The sequence below is a fragment of the Polypterus senegalus genome, chromosome 2 (genome assembly GCF_016835505.1).
Source record: "Polypterus senegalus isolate Bchr_013 chromosome 2, ASM1683550v1, whole genome shotgun sequence".
Lineage (NCBI taxonomy): Eukaryota > Metazoa > Chordata > Cladistia > Polypteriformes > Polypteridae > Polypterus > Polypterus senegalus.
The window spans coordinates 50,210,574-50,228,558 of NC_053155.1; the positions used below are offsets into that span (position 1 = coordinate 50,210,574).

The window sequence follows — 17,985 nt, forward strand, 5'->3', positions numbered from 1 at the left end:
ATAAACCTAACCAACACTTCTAAGGAAATGTGGAAGGAAAATTCTATACAGACAAAAAAACAAAAAAAAAAAAAACAACTGAAGATTCATACCCAGAATGCTGGATCTATAAGGCAGCAGTGTTAACCACTGTGCCACCCTGTTAACCCCATCCAAAATAAAGAAAAGAAGTTGTAGGGAAATTCTCTATATATGGATGCTCAGTTGCCATTAAAACAGGCTCCCTTAGAAAATGCAGGAAGAAAAGACTGTGCTGTTTCTGTGGAGTTCTGTTCTTTATGTACCAAAAAATGAGGGAAAACCGCATTTCCCCAGATATTTATTTTTGCCTAAACTAAATAATATAAATAACACAAATAAAGTGTAAGTAATACCATAAAAGTAATATCAGATTATGGAATATTTATATGTCTACTATACACCAGAATAAAATAGGTAAACACTGCAAAATTCAAAAAGTAAAATTCACCTCCGATTAAAGATATTGTATACAATACCAGACAAAGAATACTATCAGTGCAGCATTATATACATCAGTATCAAACATTAAATCATACTTATCACTTGTTAACTTTTGTTTTGTTTTTGTCTGGTTGTATTTTTGTGTATAATCATTGACTGTTTATGACTTGGCTAGGTAAGATATTAGTGTAATGCCTCATTGCCATTTTTTAAATTTAAATCGGTGTGACAAATATTGAGGTTGATTAATTGATTATCATCTATTAAAACTGAATTAGAGAAATGTACATATTTTGGTATTAAAATCTGCAATTCTCACATGACCAGTTCTGCTCCCTGCATGGCATTTGTTTTCATTTTTCATATGAATTTCCTATGGACTTTTTTTTCCATTCAGTTTAAAGGAATTGTTTTAATTTTGTTGTCAATTTTAATATGGCTTGAATTGTGAGTATGGCTGTGTGAATATGTCCTGTTTGCACCCCTGCAACCAGACTCCTTTTTATCAACTTGAGTTTATTTCTGTGAATGTCTAAATAAGAAACATGAACCTAAAAAATAATACAAAAAACAGTCCTAATTTTATAGTTTAAATTTAAAAGAAAAGAAAATAGTACAATACTGTTACTGTATACAGTATATTAAGTGATTTTTGCATTTTGATTTTTTGACCTCTTGCAGAAACAAGGCATGTGCAAGCACACGTTGAAAAAGACTTGACTTTAAGCTGCTCAGACCGAAACTGGACAGAAATAAGTTCTGAAACCTGGAAAATGCGCAGTTGGAATGGCTCAGAATGTGTGCTCATTTTTCAAAAAGAGCCTCCTGACTTGAAAAACTCTTGTGCAGATGAAAGAATACAGCTTCAGATGACAAGGGATAATAAAATACTTCTTCATATATCACAATTTACTTCACTGGATGAAGGAGTTTATATTTGTGAGTCTGCATACAATGGATGGATGGACAAAATTCAGTTTACCGTGTCTTTAGTAGGTAAGAACTTTTCTGGGATAGCAAATCAATTACTGGACTGTATATATAAATCAGTTGTCATTGTCTCCATCTCCAATTTTTACTTCTCGTTTACGCAGTATAGGAAAAGTATTGTAATCGTCCAAAAACTCAGCCTTGAGATTTTGATGAATCACAAGGTTTTAGATCTCCCTGAGTCCGAAAATACAATTTTTGGAATTCTGTCTGTGTGTGTGTGTATGTAAACACAATAACGTGAGTACGCTTTCACTTAGGTTAACCAAATTTTGCACGCAAGTATTAGGTACTTAACATACTGTAGAATTCTATCAACTTTTGAGCTATTTCCAGTAAACGTAAGTGGTACTTTTTCATTCAACTTTACTTTTATAATAATTGTTCAATATATTATTAATTTGATTTGATTTGTTGTTGATGGTTCTTTAATATGTATAATATAAAAATATAATAATTTTCTTGAGGTTTACTCCTCAAGTATCCATCCCCATATCTGAGTATATGAAAAAGTCTAGGGGAGATCACTCCCGATTTGTTTTTCTTCTTTTTTCTTTGTAGAATACATACTGTAATTATTTGATTCTACTGTGGAACATAATGTTTCAAGACATATAAGATGGTGTCATTAGAATTAAGATAATGTTTGCACTATCTTTTCATGGGCAGAGTCCTTTTACCAATGACACAAGAACAAACCATCTGTCCATAACAAAGGACATTAACTCATAAGGGGTTTTCAACCCTCCTATTGAATACACAGTGGGACCTCTTATAAGAAGGCCCGGTCTAAAATTGCCTGTTTTGGAAAGGATTCACCCCAGTAAGATTAAGCCCTGCTCCAAGGGCAAAGCTTCGAACTATGCAGGTCAGAAAAGTTTTAAGCCTCAACAATAGCTGTAAAGGTCCCCAAATATCACACCATCTAGCAAGAGAAAGTAAACTGTTATAATATTTGGCTTGCAGAGACCAATCCTCAGAGAAATCTTTATAAATAAGAATATTTATTCAGAAAAATGCAGAAAAAGAAACGGAGTTGTGTTAAAGGCAGTCTATAAAGAATAAACCCCAAAACACATTCTGTAGTCAGAGGACAGAATTCTGAGCAGAAAACAATAAGAAAACTGTAAAATCTACATGCAATAAACAATACTCTGTATAACTGCAAACAACTTTAATGCACCACAACTGAGCTCTCTAGGCTTTTACTTAAATAACTAAGAGGTGGGCTAAGAAGTGGTGATGTCAGGGTGACCCCGCCCCTTTAGAGAACCGCCCACAAATTACAAGAAGCATAGAACATATTTTTACACAGGAAAAGAAAACTTATAAATAAAAACATTAAAGAAAACAATGTCAAAGAGCATGAATTACATGAAAGAATAGAAACATAATGAATAACAATGAATACATTAAATACATTAGAAATACACATAGGCCAGGGCAATAAACCTGGCTGAACCATGCCAGCTACAAGTCAAAGAAGGTTATACTTAAGTTGTATAACATACTAGTGAGGCCTCATCTGGAGTTCTGTGTGTAACTTTAGCCTTCATGTTACAAAACACACTAGCGCTGGATAAAGTGAAAAGGAGAGTGACTAGGCTGATTTTAGGATCAAGAGGTATAAGCTATGAGGAAAGATTGAAGAAGCTTTTCAGTTTAAGAAAAAAGATATTAAATGGTGAAGTATTTAAAATTATGTACATAATTAGAATAGTAGATCTCAGTTGTTACTATAAAATAAACTTCAACAAGAACATGGTTAAACATGGTTGGAAACTTAAGTGCAGATTTGGAATAAATGTTAAGAAAGTTTTTCTTCACACAAACAACCAAGGAAGCCTGGAATAAATTACCAAGTAGCGTGGTCGAGATTAGGATTTTAGATCTCAATTTAATGCTGTTTTTGACAATCTGATATGAAGGACTAGCTTGTTGGGCTAAATTGTCTATTTTTTCATAATTCTTCAAATATTCAAATAAACTCAATGAGGAGTCCCTAAATAACATGAAGCTTTTGGACTGTGTGAGGAAATTAGGGAAAAGTAAATAAAACTATAAAAGAAAGGGGAAAGCATGCCAACTGCACACAGATGGCACCATAGGTAGGAAAGGAACGTAAGTTTAATGACTGAGAGTTGACAACAATATGTACTATAGCACTATAGATTTTATTTAAGATTTAATACTCTAATTACATAAAAAAAATCAGCTTTTACTTTAAAACTTAAAAATTTATTTACTTGACATTGTAATAGTTGAATAACAGGAAGGTGTGATAGCCAGAAAGCAGGTAAAAGAAGATCTCAGGTTTCTGATATGTTAATACATTCTAAGTAGTAGAAGTACAAAGTACATTGCAGGGAGTGAGATGCACCAGTTTGAAAGTTAATGATAAAGGTTTAACACAGGAATCCATTACTGTTGGGTGAGGAAAGATTTTATGTAGTTTTTGTATGTTTCCAAATTAACACTGTTGAGCAATGTAATGAATATTATACAATATCTCTCTATTAAAAAAGACCACTCCCCTCCATAACACTCGGCAAATCATTTCTCCTACTGTACACATCCTTTCCCTGTACCACCCTGAGACACTCTCAGAGCTAACTTGCCTTTCAATGCAGTCGGTTATAATGGCAAGGCAGAAAATCAAATTATCTATTCAAGAAAGTCGAAGTTTAGATTGTGATAGAAGAACAGCAATAAGTGCTGATAATGAATGTCGAAAAAAAGAAAATGAACTAAAAAGAGCTAAATGCAGTAAATGTCAAGAACAAAGAGAATCGCCCAATAAACAAAACAGAAAAATATCCCAAACAATATGCAAATAGGAATGCAAAAAAACAATGTTTATAGAATGTAAGTTACAGAATAAACACTGTTTTTGATGAGGCGTTAATTTATTCACTTTTGATTATGTTTTACTTTTTTACTTCTACTTTTACTTTTTACTTTTACTTTTACTATGTTTTATTAATCTTTAGTATTTAAAATAGACAGCTGTAGTGAAATACTCAAGTAAATGGTATTCTATCTATAATAACTAAGGATCACAATATCTTCCTCCCGCGCCCCACATACTCTTCCATATACTATCACTTTAAATACAATTGCTTGCTCTAACAAAGGAGCACCCCGACATCCTTTGAGAGGCTCAGCTGGAAGATAGCGGGAACCCAGCGCCTTACCTTGGGGTTTGGCCAGCGATGCGAGCAGGGGGCAGAGACCTCCATTTTAGTGAAACAAATTTCCCAATGTTTCACTCTTGCAAAACAGAATACACTACAAGTGTAAGCCCTTTTGAAAGGACAACCCAATTTTGATTCCCCAAGTCAGGCATTTCCTTCACAACAAACCTGATATATTGTTACTTCTTGGGATTCAAAGACTGCTGTAAGCAAGGTTGTGTTAAGAATGACTCAAGGTTGTGAATGTAAAATGAAAATTCTACCAATAAAATAAAATTTTCAAACCTGCCTAATCCAGTGCAGAAATAGAGGCACTTGGAGTCTTTCCCAGCAACACTGAGCTGAAGACTAGAAATAGCCCTGGACAAGCACCAGTCCACTGGAAGGTCCACTGACGCACACACTCATACAGGACCAATTTGGAATATCCAATTGACCACTCATACGGACAAGGGGGGAAAGTGCAAACTTCACTCAAACAACTGGGCATTAGATTTTTAAACCTTGGAACTTGGACTTGTGAGGTGGTAGTGTGACTTACAGTGTCATCCAAATTGTAACAGCAGTGGAATATTAGCTAGTAAAATACATTATAAAATAAAAAAACAGATAAATAAAAATACATGTTTTCTCTTAAGTAGTTTTGTGGTGATTCCACACATAGTAAATTTCTGAAGTTTTAATCAAGCGATGATTAATAAGGTACAGCCTTTCTTTTGGCCCATCAAAACACAGTTCCCCATTAAATTAAAAGCAGTTAGCGGCACCAACTGCTATTTGTATGACCTTCAGCAGTATCATAGGAAGATAACCAGAGTATGCAAGTTGAATACAAAATGTCAGGGTGTTTTCCACAGTAGCTTACAGAAAATGAACAGTTAAGCAAAATAGGCCATGCACCTTTGATGTGGATACCAGTAAAGAATGGTAAAGTTGAAATGAAACTGAAGGAAGCCACATGTAGATATTGCTTCAAAGGAATGTGCCTGCATATTGCGATACGGTTAACAGCATATGCCTAAAACCGGAAAGTAAAAGTAACAAAGGGAATGAGGAGTGGTAAGATCTAAGGACTAAGTCTAACCTCAGGTAGTTTTAATGCATACTTGTAACTGTGTGCATAGTAGTATTTCTTTCTTTTTCATATCATGTTCAGTTTCAAATGTCAGTTATGAAAGGGATTTCACATACTGTAAAATATGCCTCACATGTGCCAGTCTTTTAACTTAACTATTTACTTGGTCTACAGAAAGACATTGCGCATTCAAACATCATGATTTGTAACTGTTATAGGAATTTCGATTGTGGACACACTTTTCATTAAACCCAGAAGATTTGGTTGACTCGACCATACGTTGTTCAAATAGAATATTTTCTAAAGAACATCCATTCATTCATTTTCTGAGTAAGGTTATTCTAGTACAAGAAGAGAACATTGGTCATAATTCAGGAAACAGGCTTGCAGAGGACACAGTTATTAACACTCAGTCACATTCACTGAAAGTCAATAGTCCATCTACAATGTGTATCCCAGTAGCACTTGGCACAAGACAGCAACCTATTGGGGTGCCAGTTCATTACTTCCAGTTTAGAGTTATAATTGACCTAAATTGTGGGAGAGAACAACCTGGAGTATGCAGATTAAAACCCACTTGGGCACTTGAAAATATTGTTAACGCCAGAAAGAAAGTGCCTGGGCACCAAATTAAAAAATGGATACTGGAGCCGTGAGGCAGCAGTTCAAATCACAGTGGAACAGGGGCAGATTTCATGATTTGGATTCCTAAAGCAAAGACAGGAATGGGGCCCAAATCAATCTAATTACTCACCTTTTAGTCTAAAGCAGCGGTGGGCAAACTTTTTAGGAATTAATAATGACTCATGCAGTCGGCTGTGTTAAATCTAGGTGTGCCAATGAATTCAGGCAAACAAGCACACGTTTTAATGACAAACGTTATCTTTAACAATAGTTGTTCTAAGAAATGGTTTAATTGTAAATCTTTTAATTAACATCTGTTAAGCGCATTGCTCAAACACCTGAGAGTAATTTTATGCCATTTTTCTGGTCTTGAATATGTTTGCTTATGCACAAACACTGTCAATATGTGATGCTAGATATCGCAACAATTTATTGTGAAGATGGGTATCTGCTAGCATGCTTTCATACTTGCTTTTTTATTTGTTGAAAGACTTGCTCATAACTGAAAATTGATGCCACATAATGGTGCTATGAGCACAGTAGGTTTGTAAAACCTGAACAATGCAAAAATCAAGCAAAGAATTTTTGATAAACTTATTTTTAAGTTGCCCCGTTGTTCAGGAGTTCAGTTACATTCAGCTGTAAGACTTTCGGTACACTGTCCACATTACGAGCAAAATGAGATGAAAAAATTACAAATTTGTGAGGAAATGTCCATAGTACTGATAAGTGAAATTCACATTCATGACAAAGGAAGACAACCTCAGCTGCATGTCTGGCAATTACAGGAATAATCCATTGTTATCAATCCAATTTTGTCCTCATTCTTTATATATAATACCCTACCGTGGCTGTCCGTTTGTCTGTCCAGAATTTTAAATTACGTGTAGCTCGCAAACTGTACACATATACAACGTGACGTCTACTATCCGCTTTCGGGGTAATGATAGACCTACAACGTTATTCCTCTTTTTATTTTAACTTTATTTTATTGTAGAATCAACTCTCAGCAGCGGCCATGCGGCGCATGCGTATGGGCACTGTTCTCATTCCCTACCACCTTCGCCGTCACTTCCCCTACTTCTTCCTATTTTAAATCTTTTTTGAGGCAGATTGAAGACTTAAGTGCCAGTTTAACTGAAAAATTAAAGAAAACGTACTAAGTAATTGCAACACAAACACTGACTTATTCAGTTTTAGCTTGAAAAAATGCTGATGAAAGAAGAGAAGAAGTGGGCTGCTTAGGTGGAGAAAACAAGAGCTGCTCATGAAGCAGCAAGCTCAACAACCTCTGAGCAAATGAATGGTAAACATACAGAGAAAGAGTATGAAAACTATGAATGGTCATGTCAAGTGTATTCACTACATGCTATAATGCCGTGTGCTGTTACTGGTATTTTATATTTATTAACAGTGCTCTTTTACATTGATTTGTGCACAGAGCCGGAGTGCCACCTGATGTTCTGCTTTCGGGCTGCTGCTGTCAACAAAATCCATCATTGATAAAATCAACCACAAGCAAAGTCGTAATCCTTAAAAACAAACACAAAAAGCAAAGCCAAGCGAGCAGCTAGAAACATGTATACCCCTGTACAAACTGCCCCTATTCCTATGGTAAAAGCTTTGTTACTTTAATTAGTTTTTGGATGACAGCGCTTGGCAACTAACTTGCATTTACACCAGCCATCAGCAGCATTTGAGCACTTCTCAAGGTTCAGAATGTTAGATACTTCAGCAACTTGTCCATGGGCTGTAGTTTACCTACCCCTGATTATAAAATGTGGTTCTATCATCATTGGCATCAGAAGTATACAATGTGGTGGTGGGTATTGGATACTCTGACAGAGGCAGAGAATTATCCAGTTGCTCTTCATTCTCCTTGGCTTTTGTATTTATTGCATCATTTTTAATAGCTTCACAGAAAAAAATAGTATCAAATGTGACAGAGGAACCAGCCAAGGGCGATAAAAAGAGATTGTTAGGGTGTCAGTTGGGGTTGCCTACTTTAATATAATCATAAAATAAAGCAGAAAATGTGTACAACAGGTACAACAAAATGTGCACTACTGTGTATTTATTGTATGGATGTGTGTGTGTCTTCACTCTGCAATGGAATTGCACCCTGTCCAGGATTTGTTCCTGCCTTGCACCCAGTGTTAGCTGGGATAAGATCCAGCATCCCCACAACTTGACATGACATGCATTCCAGAGTGTATAAAACAGTACAACAAAACCATGACAGCATAATTTCCCATTAACGTAAAAGTTAGGATAGGAGAATACAACAGAAACCAGAAACAGTCCACTGGGAATCCACGGTCATTTACAGCAGGTAGTATCACTGTTTTGATCACCCAGCCCTTCCCATCTATAGCATTCTGCATTGATCATGATGGCACACTGAAGTCCACCATTTTATTAACTGAAATTAAAATAAAAAGATTCAGTGGTGACAGATGCCTCATTCCTTGAACAGGCCTTGGAAAAGCTGGTGTGGCCAGAAGGTCTTGAACAGAAATAGAATACAGGAGCTTCTGTAAAACTTTGTCATGATCGGCACACTTTTATTTTTAAGCAAATTGCCTCTATTTCAATTCTTGTAACCCTTGCTAATTAATGAAGATCCACTGAGCTTCAAAGGTCAGCCCTGTTTGACTCAGCACTGTAAAATTATTTAATTCATCACTGGGACTTACAGCCTACAAATTCTTGGAAGGCATTTCACTTCAGTATGTGTAGCAGCTCCCAGTCTATCTCTTGACTGACATCATTTCTCATAAGTTTGGCAAGAGTTGGGAGGAGCAGTTGTCTAGTTTAACTCTTTAGAGACTCTCTGAGTAGAATGGGACAAAAAAATGGAAAAATGAGAAGGCTGCTGAGTTTGGATGAAATTAACAAATAATTACTAACTCTTAATACTATATGCCTGCAGCAAATAACTGTAAATTTTTGGATAGGTGGGTGGGGGATTCCCCTTTAATATTATAGAGAAAAATCAAGCATGCTTTTTAATTTTTACAGACATTTTTTACTACCAATTGCTATTGATGAATATTCCAAATAGAAAATGACACTAAAAGATGGTATGATTTATATACATTTTTGTTGCCTACACTTCATCTGTTGTGTATTTTTGGAATCACAGGAAGCAAAAGTGATCAACACTCCTATATCTTACACATGTCATATTTTTAATAGGGATTGCAAACAGAACGACACTTAAGCTTTAAGTATAACTCGCTGTTATTGCCTACACTTCACTTCATGTTAGATACTGTTGTGATATCTGTGCTGCAAGCTTACAAGCCGTGGCCTGTGTAGGCACTTATTTTAATCATATCCTGTATGCAGACACTAATTCTTCAGTGACTGTTTTTCAAATCAAAGAAGCAGAGCAACACTGTTGTTCCGTCTGCTTTTTTTGATCTTTTAAAAGAACTGTCTTTGTGATGATACCTTCTGCATTAGAGAAGTTGTTTCAAATTTTGTGCCTCATGACACTTTTTTTTTATTTAGTGTATGCTAGTATAATTCAGGTATTTATAATATAATTCACATTTTTAAGTTACACAGAGCCAGCTAAATGAAGCAAGTTTTTGAAAACTCATCCACAGAGCTGCTGGTTAAACTACTTTTTTGCAGGTTTGCAATGCAGGGTAGAAAAGGTTAATGCCACAAGCAGTATTCCTGTTTCATCTCTCCAAAATGCACATATGTCACCAATTATATTTTTTGTCACCAATTATTATTTCTCCTTTTAGTTTCCAGTAGTCCAGGAATTGATCCATTGAGTTGGATCTGAGCATTCATCACTTTTTCCACAATGTCCTCTTGCTAGTGGGGCAAACACTGCTGATTTCCTCCAGGTCAAGGTAATTATAGTTAATGAAAACTAAAATCAAAACTGAAACTATTATTAAAAAACATTTTCGTAAACTGAAATAAAATAATTAAGAAAACCGAAATGAAAAACTAAAACTAAACGAAACCATTACAGTAGCTGGAAAGACTAACTGAAATAAAATAATAATTTTCTAAAATAATTTTAGTTTTCATTTTTGAATGAATATTCTTGCGGTTAGTTTTTAACCCTTGTAAGTGATAACTCTAAAACTGAAAGTCATCCACCATGAGCTGCCTGCACATACTCATCCAGTGAACGATGGCTGGTGACGGAGGTCGACTGTTCACACAGCATTTGCGGTGACAGAGCAAGCTGAATACACGTGTGGAATAGAAAGTGATTTACGTGTCGCTTTTCTTTGCACTTGTTGTATATCAAGATGTAATTCAAACGCATGAAACTGGAATGTGGTGGTCCACAAAACCTTTGCCATATGTACTGAAAAATCCAGAGTGAGTAACGTTTCAGTTTATTTCTCAGGTGCCTGCTTTTTGTTGACAGCAATTCACCTGCCACTTCACATTCGAAGTATAGAAAAAGTATAATCATGAAAAAAATTTGACCTCGAGATTTTGGTGAATTTTGATGTTTTAGACATCCCCAAGTCCGAAAATACCGTTTTCTGGAATAATGTCTGCATATGTGTGTGTAAACACGAGAACTCAAAAACGCAAATAGATAGATGGATGAAATTTGGCATATGGTCGTTATACCAAAATTGTAGATCTCTATTAACTTTTGGGCCAAATCCATAAACTGGAAGTGGTACACATATTCGATTTTTTTTATTATTCATGCAGCTGTAGTATCCAATTTAATCAACTTTTACTTTTATAATAATCTTCTTATATAATACGCTACCGTAGCTGTTCGTTTGTCTGTCCAGGATTTTAAATCACTTGTAACTCAGAAACCATTTCACCTATTGACTTGAAATTTGGCACACATATACTACGTGACGTCTACTATCCGCTTTCGGGGTGATGATTTTTATTACTCTTTTTATTTTTATTTTACTTTATTGTAGAATCCACTCTTGGCAGCGTGCAGCAGGGCGGCCGTGCGGCACATGCGTATGGGCGCCGTTCTCATTCCCTACCACCTTCGCTAATCATTCTTGAGGCAGATTGAAGACTTAAGTGAAAAATGAAAGAAAACGTACTAAGTAATTGCAACGCAAAAACTAACTTAATCCGTTTTAACGCGAAAAGACGAAAGAAGAGAAGCAGCGGGCCGCTAGGGTGGAGAAAAGAAGAACTGCTCAGGAAGCAGCAAGCACATCAGCCTCTGAGCAAACGAATCCAAACAGAGACAGAAAAAGAAGATGAAAACTTGGAATGCTCAAGTCAAGTGTATTCACTACACATTATCGTGCAGTACGCCATTACTGGTTTTTTAATATATTATTCATTTGATTTGATTTGTTGTTGATGGTTCTTTAATGTACATAATAAAATATAATCCTTGTGTTGTGGTTAACTCCTCACATATCCATCCCCATATCTGAGTATACGAGAAAGTCGAGGGGAGATCACTCCCAATTTTTGAAAATAACACTACACTAATCGAGAGACTGACTAGGTCATCATACAAGATCAGCATATCGTTGCTGACCAGTCAGTTTTGCTTTAAAAACATCGTTTAACAACAAAGAGATACAAACCTTGTAAAATTCCTGAGTTGACAATGTCTCTACTGAACTATAGATAGGTAAGACAAAGAGAGTCTGCCAAGTGATGAAAAGCTAAACATACTAATATGTGTTTTTGTATTTATGCTATATTAATTAATTTATCTTTTTTAGTTAATATTCATCATTATTAATACCAGATATTGTGAAAAGAATCCAAAGAATGTTTTAAAATAATTGTCCCCATTTTTTCAATGTTTCTCTCTCTCAAAATAGATAGTTGAAATATTATATCCTTTCTGTTCTTATATCATAGATATTGCGTACCAGGGATTTTTCCTGCCTTGCATCCAAACCTGCTTGGGTAGGCTCCAGGTTTCTGTGATCCTGCTCTGGATAAACAGATTTAGATAATGTATACAGTGATCCCTCGCTACATCGCGCTTCGACTTTCGTGGCTTCACTCCATCGCGGATTTTAAATGTAAGCATATCTAAATATATATCACAGATTTTTCGCTGGTTCGCAGATTTCTGCGGACAATGGGTCTTTTCGTTTAAAGTACATGCTTCCTCAGTTTGTTTGCCCAGTTGATTTCATTTCGTCAAGGGACGCTATTGGTGGATGGCTTAGAAGCTACCCAATCAGAGCATGTATTACATATTAACTAAAACTCCTCAATGATATACGATGTGCTTCCCAAGCAGATTGTTTGCTTTTCTCTGTCTTTCTCTGACATTCTCTGCGCCTGACGGAGGGGGTGTGAGCAGAGGGTTGTTTGCATGGAGGATATGGACGCTCCTCTAAGAAATTCTGCTTTATCTCGGTGGCCCAAAAGCACGTATTGATTTTTTGATTGTTTGCTTTAATCTCGGGCGCTCTCTCTCTCTGACGTTTTCTGCTCCTGACGGAGGGGGTGTGAGCAGAGGGGCTGTTTGCACAGAGGATATGGAGGCTACTCTAAAAAATGCTGAAAGACTACCTTCACATTGCTCCCTTCTTTGTGGCTGCTTTATCGGGGTGCTCATACTTAAAAGCCCAACAGCACATATTGATTTTTTGATTGTTTGTTTTTCTGTCACGTTCTCTCTATCTCTCTGACATTCTCTGCTCCTGACGGTGCTCCTTTGAAGAGAAGATATGTTTGCATTCTTTTAATTGTGAGAAAGAACTGTCATCTCTGTCTTGTCATGGAGCACAGTTTAAACTTTTGACTAAAGGGTGTTATTTCATGTCTAGAGGGCTCTAATAATGTTAACAATGTGGGAGAGTTTATAAGGGCTTAAAATATATAAAAATAACCATACAAACATATGGTTTCTACTTCGCGGATTTTCACCTATCGCGGGGGTTCTGGAATGCAACCCCCGAGATCGAGGAGGGATTACTGTATATTGTTCTTAATCTCAGATGCTGTCCTTGTCATTTTGTGCCCATCCACACGCCTATTACCTGCTCTTATTCTGCTCATTCAGGGTTTACCATTCTTATACATGTGCTATCCAAGTCTCACCACCCCTAACCTTCACACTACATGCTTGTTTTTCTTTGTTTGCCTCAATAGAGCCATGTGGGGTCTGCACACTGGTTCAAGCCTAACAGCCCTGTTCTTCCTAAGCCCCCATGATTTTTATCATCACACCTGTCACAACAGAGTAGAATCTGTTTTCTGATATTTGATCTTTTCAGGCTTGCAGGTGGCAAAATTCTGTCTATAAATTGTTTGTGCCTGAGATGGAATCAGAGATCAGTATGGCTGGCAGAAAATAACAAAGCCCAGTATTTGAGATTTTTGAATGAAATATTGAAGGTATTCATTATAAGCACTTTGTCGTTGGAGCAGGATATGTTGTGTGCTGTAGACATTTAGAGTAAAAAACACTCACACCTTAAAATTGACCTAAATTTCTTTACAAATTGGCCCATTCTGGGCCATAAAAGGAAAAGAAAAAAAGTGGCAACAGTCTGTGCAGATTAGTTTAGCACAAATGAAATAGAAAATATTTTTAAAATGTTCAAATTGTGTAAAATTGTTCATATTCAGTACCTGGTTTTGATTATGCTTGTTTTTATCAGACAAAAACAAAACCAAATAGTAAAGTGTGTTGTAGTAAGCTTCTACTAACAATAAACTCATATTATATCCAAACTCGTTAAGTGCACAGTTCTGTCTCATTGTTGCACAAAAACTAAACTCCATAGTATCTCTTTAACCATACTATTATTACTAAAACTAAAACTGAAACTAATATATATATAAATAAAATAGAAACTTCTTTGTCAAATAAAAGCTAAACTAAAACTAAAAATACATGATGAAGGAAAACTAAAACTAAACTGAATTTCCAAGTAAGGTCAGAAAAATATAGAAATAAAAACTAATGTAAAAAGGGAAAACTATAATAACCTTGCTCCAGATTCATTATTTTCACTTATTAGAGAGACAGCGTGTGACTCTTTCCACTGCCTATGCAGTACTCAGACTGCTTTTATTTCTTCCAGCCCAGTAAGTTTAACTTCTGTCAACATTTTCCAGCTTGATTGAGCAGGAAGTCCTCTGCATCCATCTTCTACTGGAAGTAACTATACCTGCCACTCTTTCCTCTGCAGTCCTACACCAGATCTTCATATCTGATTCTTCACCACATGATTATATCAACTAAATAAGTAAGATCTTTTTTTTTTTTCCTCAAAGGGCCACATAACCAGATCTAGGTCTTTGGATATCTGAACAAGCTACAAGCATTTCCATAAGTCATGTGTCATGGTGGAACTTTATACAGAACTGGTTGTGTAAGCCCGTACTGTGAGAAGCCCAGGGTCATAGAAACTGTTGAAGTCATCAGAAAAAAGTGAGATATCAGGTAATTGAAAGGAACTTCTCTGGGCATCACTCTCCTAGGAGGTTTCGTTTTGCTGATGTGCTTGCATCGCTTGTGTATCCTTGGAGGCGGAGCCCTTACCCCCAACTCCACCTCTCACTTCCAGGCTGGACAGACACACACACTTCCACGTGTATACGTTTATATACAAGATAAGACTTTGGCATGCTTTGACCTTGTTCATTTTTCCCCTTGCCTGATGAATGCAGTTGTTTTTGGAAATCTTCCATAGTTCTGCTGTTTCTTTTGCAATTTTTGCTCCAGGTTTTCTTCATGAACTTAATATGATGTCAGTTGTTTCACTCTTGAGAAGTTTGTACTCTACATTTAGGGAGTGTCAGGTCCAGATCATTCTAGAATAATAAGGTTCTAAGTAGTTTTCTTTTTTTTTTACTGAGTGAAGAAAAATACCTTTAAGGGAAAGTTAAGAGAGCATTCAGGCTGGCATTAGACCAGAAGCTGAAAAATGCTAATTCAAGAGCAAAATAAGAGTTACACTTGTCACAATCAAAAAATGTATTTATCTGTAATTAGTTTTTCTTATTACCATAAAGTATTAATACTATTTAGCATGCAATTTGGTTTGAATAGTTGAATGCCAAGACATTGCACACTGAGCAACACACAACTCAAGCATCTAACAACACAAACCGTCACAATAACAAAAACATGAAAAGTCATAAAACAAGCGAAGATAAAAAAAACCACAGAAAATAACTTGTAATCGCTTAAGTATTGACAAAGACAAATACCCCTTCACCTCAAACACCACAACTACCCCAACACTTGAGTTCTAAATGAATCCATCAAAGATTTACAGTTTATTTTCTGTGAAACCGAGAAAGCATCCCAGAAGGATGACTATCTAAAGTGAGTTCCCATTGTGCTGCCTCCCAGTTAAAATATGGGAAAGTAGCAATAAGAAGTACTAAGTGCTTCAATATTAAAAAAGAGAAACAATACATTACAAAAAGAAGCTTTCAAATCATAGCACCCATGAGTTTTATTCAGATCCATAACCTTTTCCAAATAGCATCTCATATTCATTCACCATTTATGGTTATAAGGGAGCCATTCACCATAAATAAACAGTAAGGACTAGTGAAGACAGGATTAAGCATGAAATATGACATGAAGGATGAATGCAGTTATGTGCTGGCAAAGCCAGTTGACTGGGCTGATCTGCTTACAGTAACTACGCTAAAATGATCAAGCACCTTTGACTTGGCTTCTTAGATGTAGCACTCAACCATAGGTTTCATGTACATAACACAACTCTGGATTCAACTTGATGCTTTTAGGCTCTTCCATGCAATAGCCAACACAAACCTAAAATTAGTAGATCTGAAACACTAAGTCTACTACCTAGGTCTACTGCAGAATATATTGAGAATGTGGAGGATTTTACCCATATAGACTTTAAAAATTTGAAATTTCAGTTACTTTTTTATATACTGTTTGAATACTTCTAAAATAATCTGCCAACAAAAGGTTATCCCTCACAATTGTGATGGATGTCATGTTATTTTTTGGGTCTTGATTTGTTCTTTCTGTGTGACCAATAACCTCAAAATACTTCAGAGTTAGCTTGACTTTAATCCCTAATCATGAACAAAACCTATAAGAGACCTTCAAGATGAACTTGGAATCATGACCTGAAACTATGTACAGTATGTTGGAAAGCAATGTCACTTAATAACTATGACATATTTAGCTAAAGCAAGTTTCTTGTATGGGAGAAAATTAACTACCTTGGAAAAATAAATACATTATCAGTAAAGTGGTGGTATAGCCAAGAGTGTAATTCAGTGAAAAGTTAATTGATATGTGCTTTCAGATTTGCAAGCATTAAGAGTAAATGATGTTTACAACTGTTAATTGTTTTAGGTAGATGTCACTTTATATCTACCTTGCTAGTTTTATTTACAGGTGTGTGGAAAATTATAAAGGTGAAACAGCTAAAAAAAAAGAGCCAAACTGCCTCTCTCGCATTCCTATTCACTGCAAAAATTAATATGAATCTGTTTGATTTACTACATTTTTCAGGTTGAAACAAGTATTTTTTTTATTTAAATGTTCACAAATTGTTTAAGTTTCTTCAACACAGAATTTACAACACTCTCTAGACAAGAACAGGCCATTCAGCCCAACAAAGCTCGCCAGTCCTATCCACTTATTTCTTCAAGAAAACATCAAGTCGAGTTTTGAAAGTCTCTAACGTCTTACTGTCTACAACACTACTTGGTAGCTTATTCCAAGTGTCTATTGTTCTTTGTGTAATGAAAAACTTCCTAATGTTTGTGCTAAATTTACTCTTAACAAGTTTCCAACTGAGTCCCCGTGTTCTTGATGAGCTCATTTTAAAATACAAGTCTCGATCCACTGTACTAATTCCCTTCATAATTTTAAACACTTCAATCATGTCACCTCTTAATCTTCTTTTGCTTAAACTGTAAAGGCTCAGCTCTTTTAATCTTTCCTAATAATTCAACCCCTGTAGACCTGGAATCAGCCTAGTCGGTCTTCTCTGGACCTTTTCTAGTGCTGCTATGTCCTTTTTGTAGCCTGGAGACCAAAACTTCACACAGTACTCCAGATAAGGCCTCACCAGTGCATTATAAAGGTTGAGCATAACCTCCTTGGACTTGTACTCCACAGATCGTGTTATATAACCTAACATTCTGTTAGCCTTCTTAATGGCTTCTGAACACTATCGGGAAGTTGATAGCATAGAGTCCACTATGACTCCTAAATCCTTCTCATAAGGTGTACTCTCGATTTTCCGACCACCCTTTGTGTATTCAAACCTAATATTTTTACTTCCTATGTGTAATACTTTACTTTTACTGACATTAAATTTCATCTGCCACAAATCTGCCCAAACCTGTATGCTATCCAAGTCCTTCTGTAATGATATAACGGATTCCAAATTATCTGCTAATCCACCTATCTTGGTATCATCTGGAAACCTAACCAGCTTGTTACTTATATTCCTATCTAAATCATTTATATATATTAAAAATAGCAGAGGCTCTAGCGTTATGGTTATGGTTATAGGGTCTATAACACACTCCTAAAATAAGACCTCTTTCCCTAATATTTTCTAGGCGAAACCACATGTCTTCACTAAGATGGGGCTCATCATCCAACTGAAGAGGTCTTAAATTTAAATTCTGTTGGGCATAAACAGCAACCCCACCTCCTTTTCTGTTCTGTCTATCCTT

General features: G+C 35.9%; 1 protein-coding gene across 1 annotated transcript in view; it reads left to right on the forward strand.

The window, feature by feature from the left end:
* LOC120522892 overlaps window positions 1-17,985 on the forward strand; it is a 57,428-nt gene that overhangs the window by 28,434 nt on the left and 11,009 nt on the right. Inside the window, exon 3 of the mRNA XM_039743656.1 lies at window positions 1,144-1,458. Within this exon, the coding sequence (XP_039599590.1) occupies window positions 1,144-1,458 (315 nt within the window). The remainder of the gene's footprint in view (window positions 1-1,143; window positions 1,459-17,985) is intronic.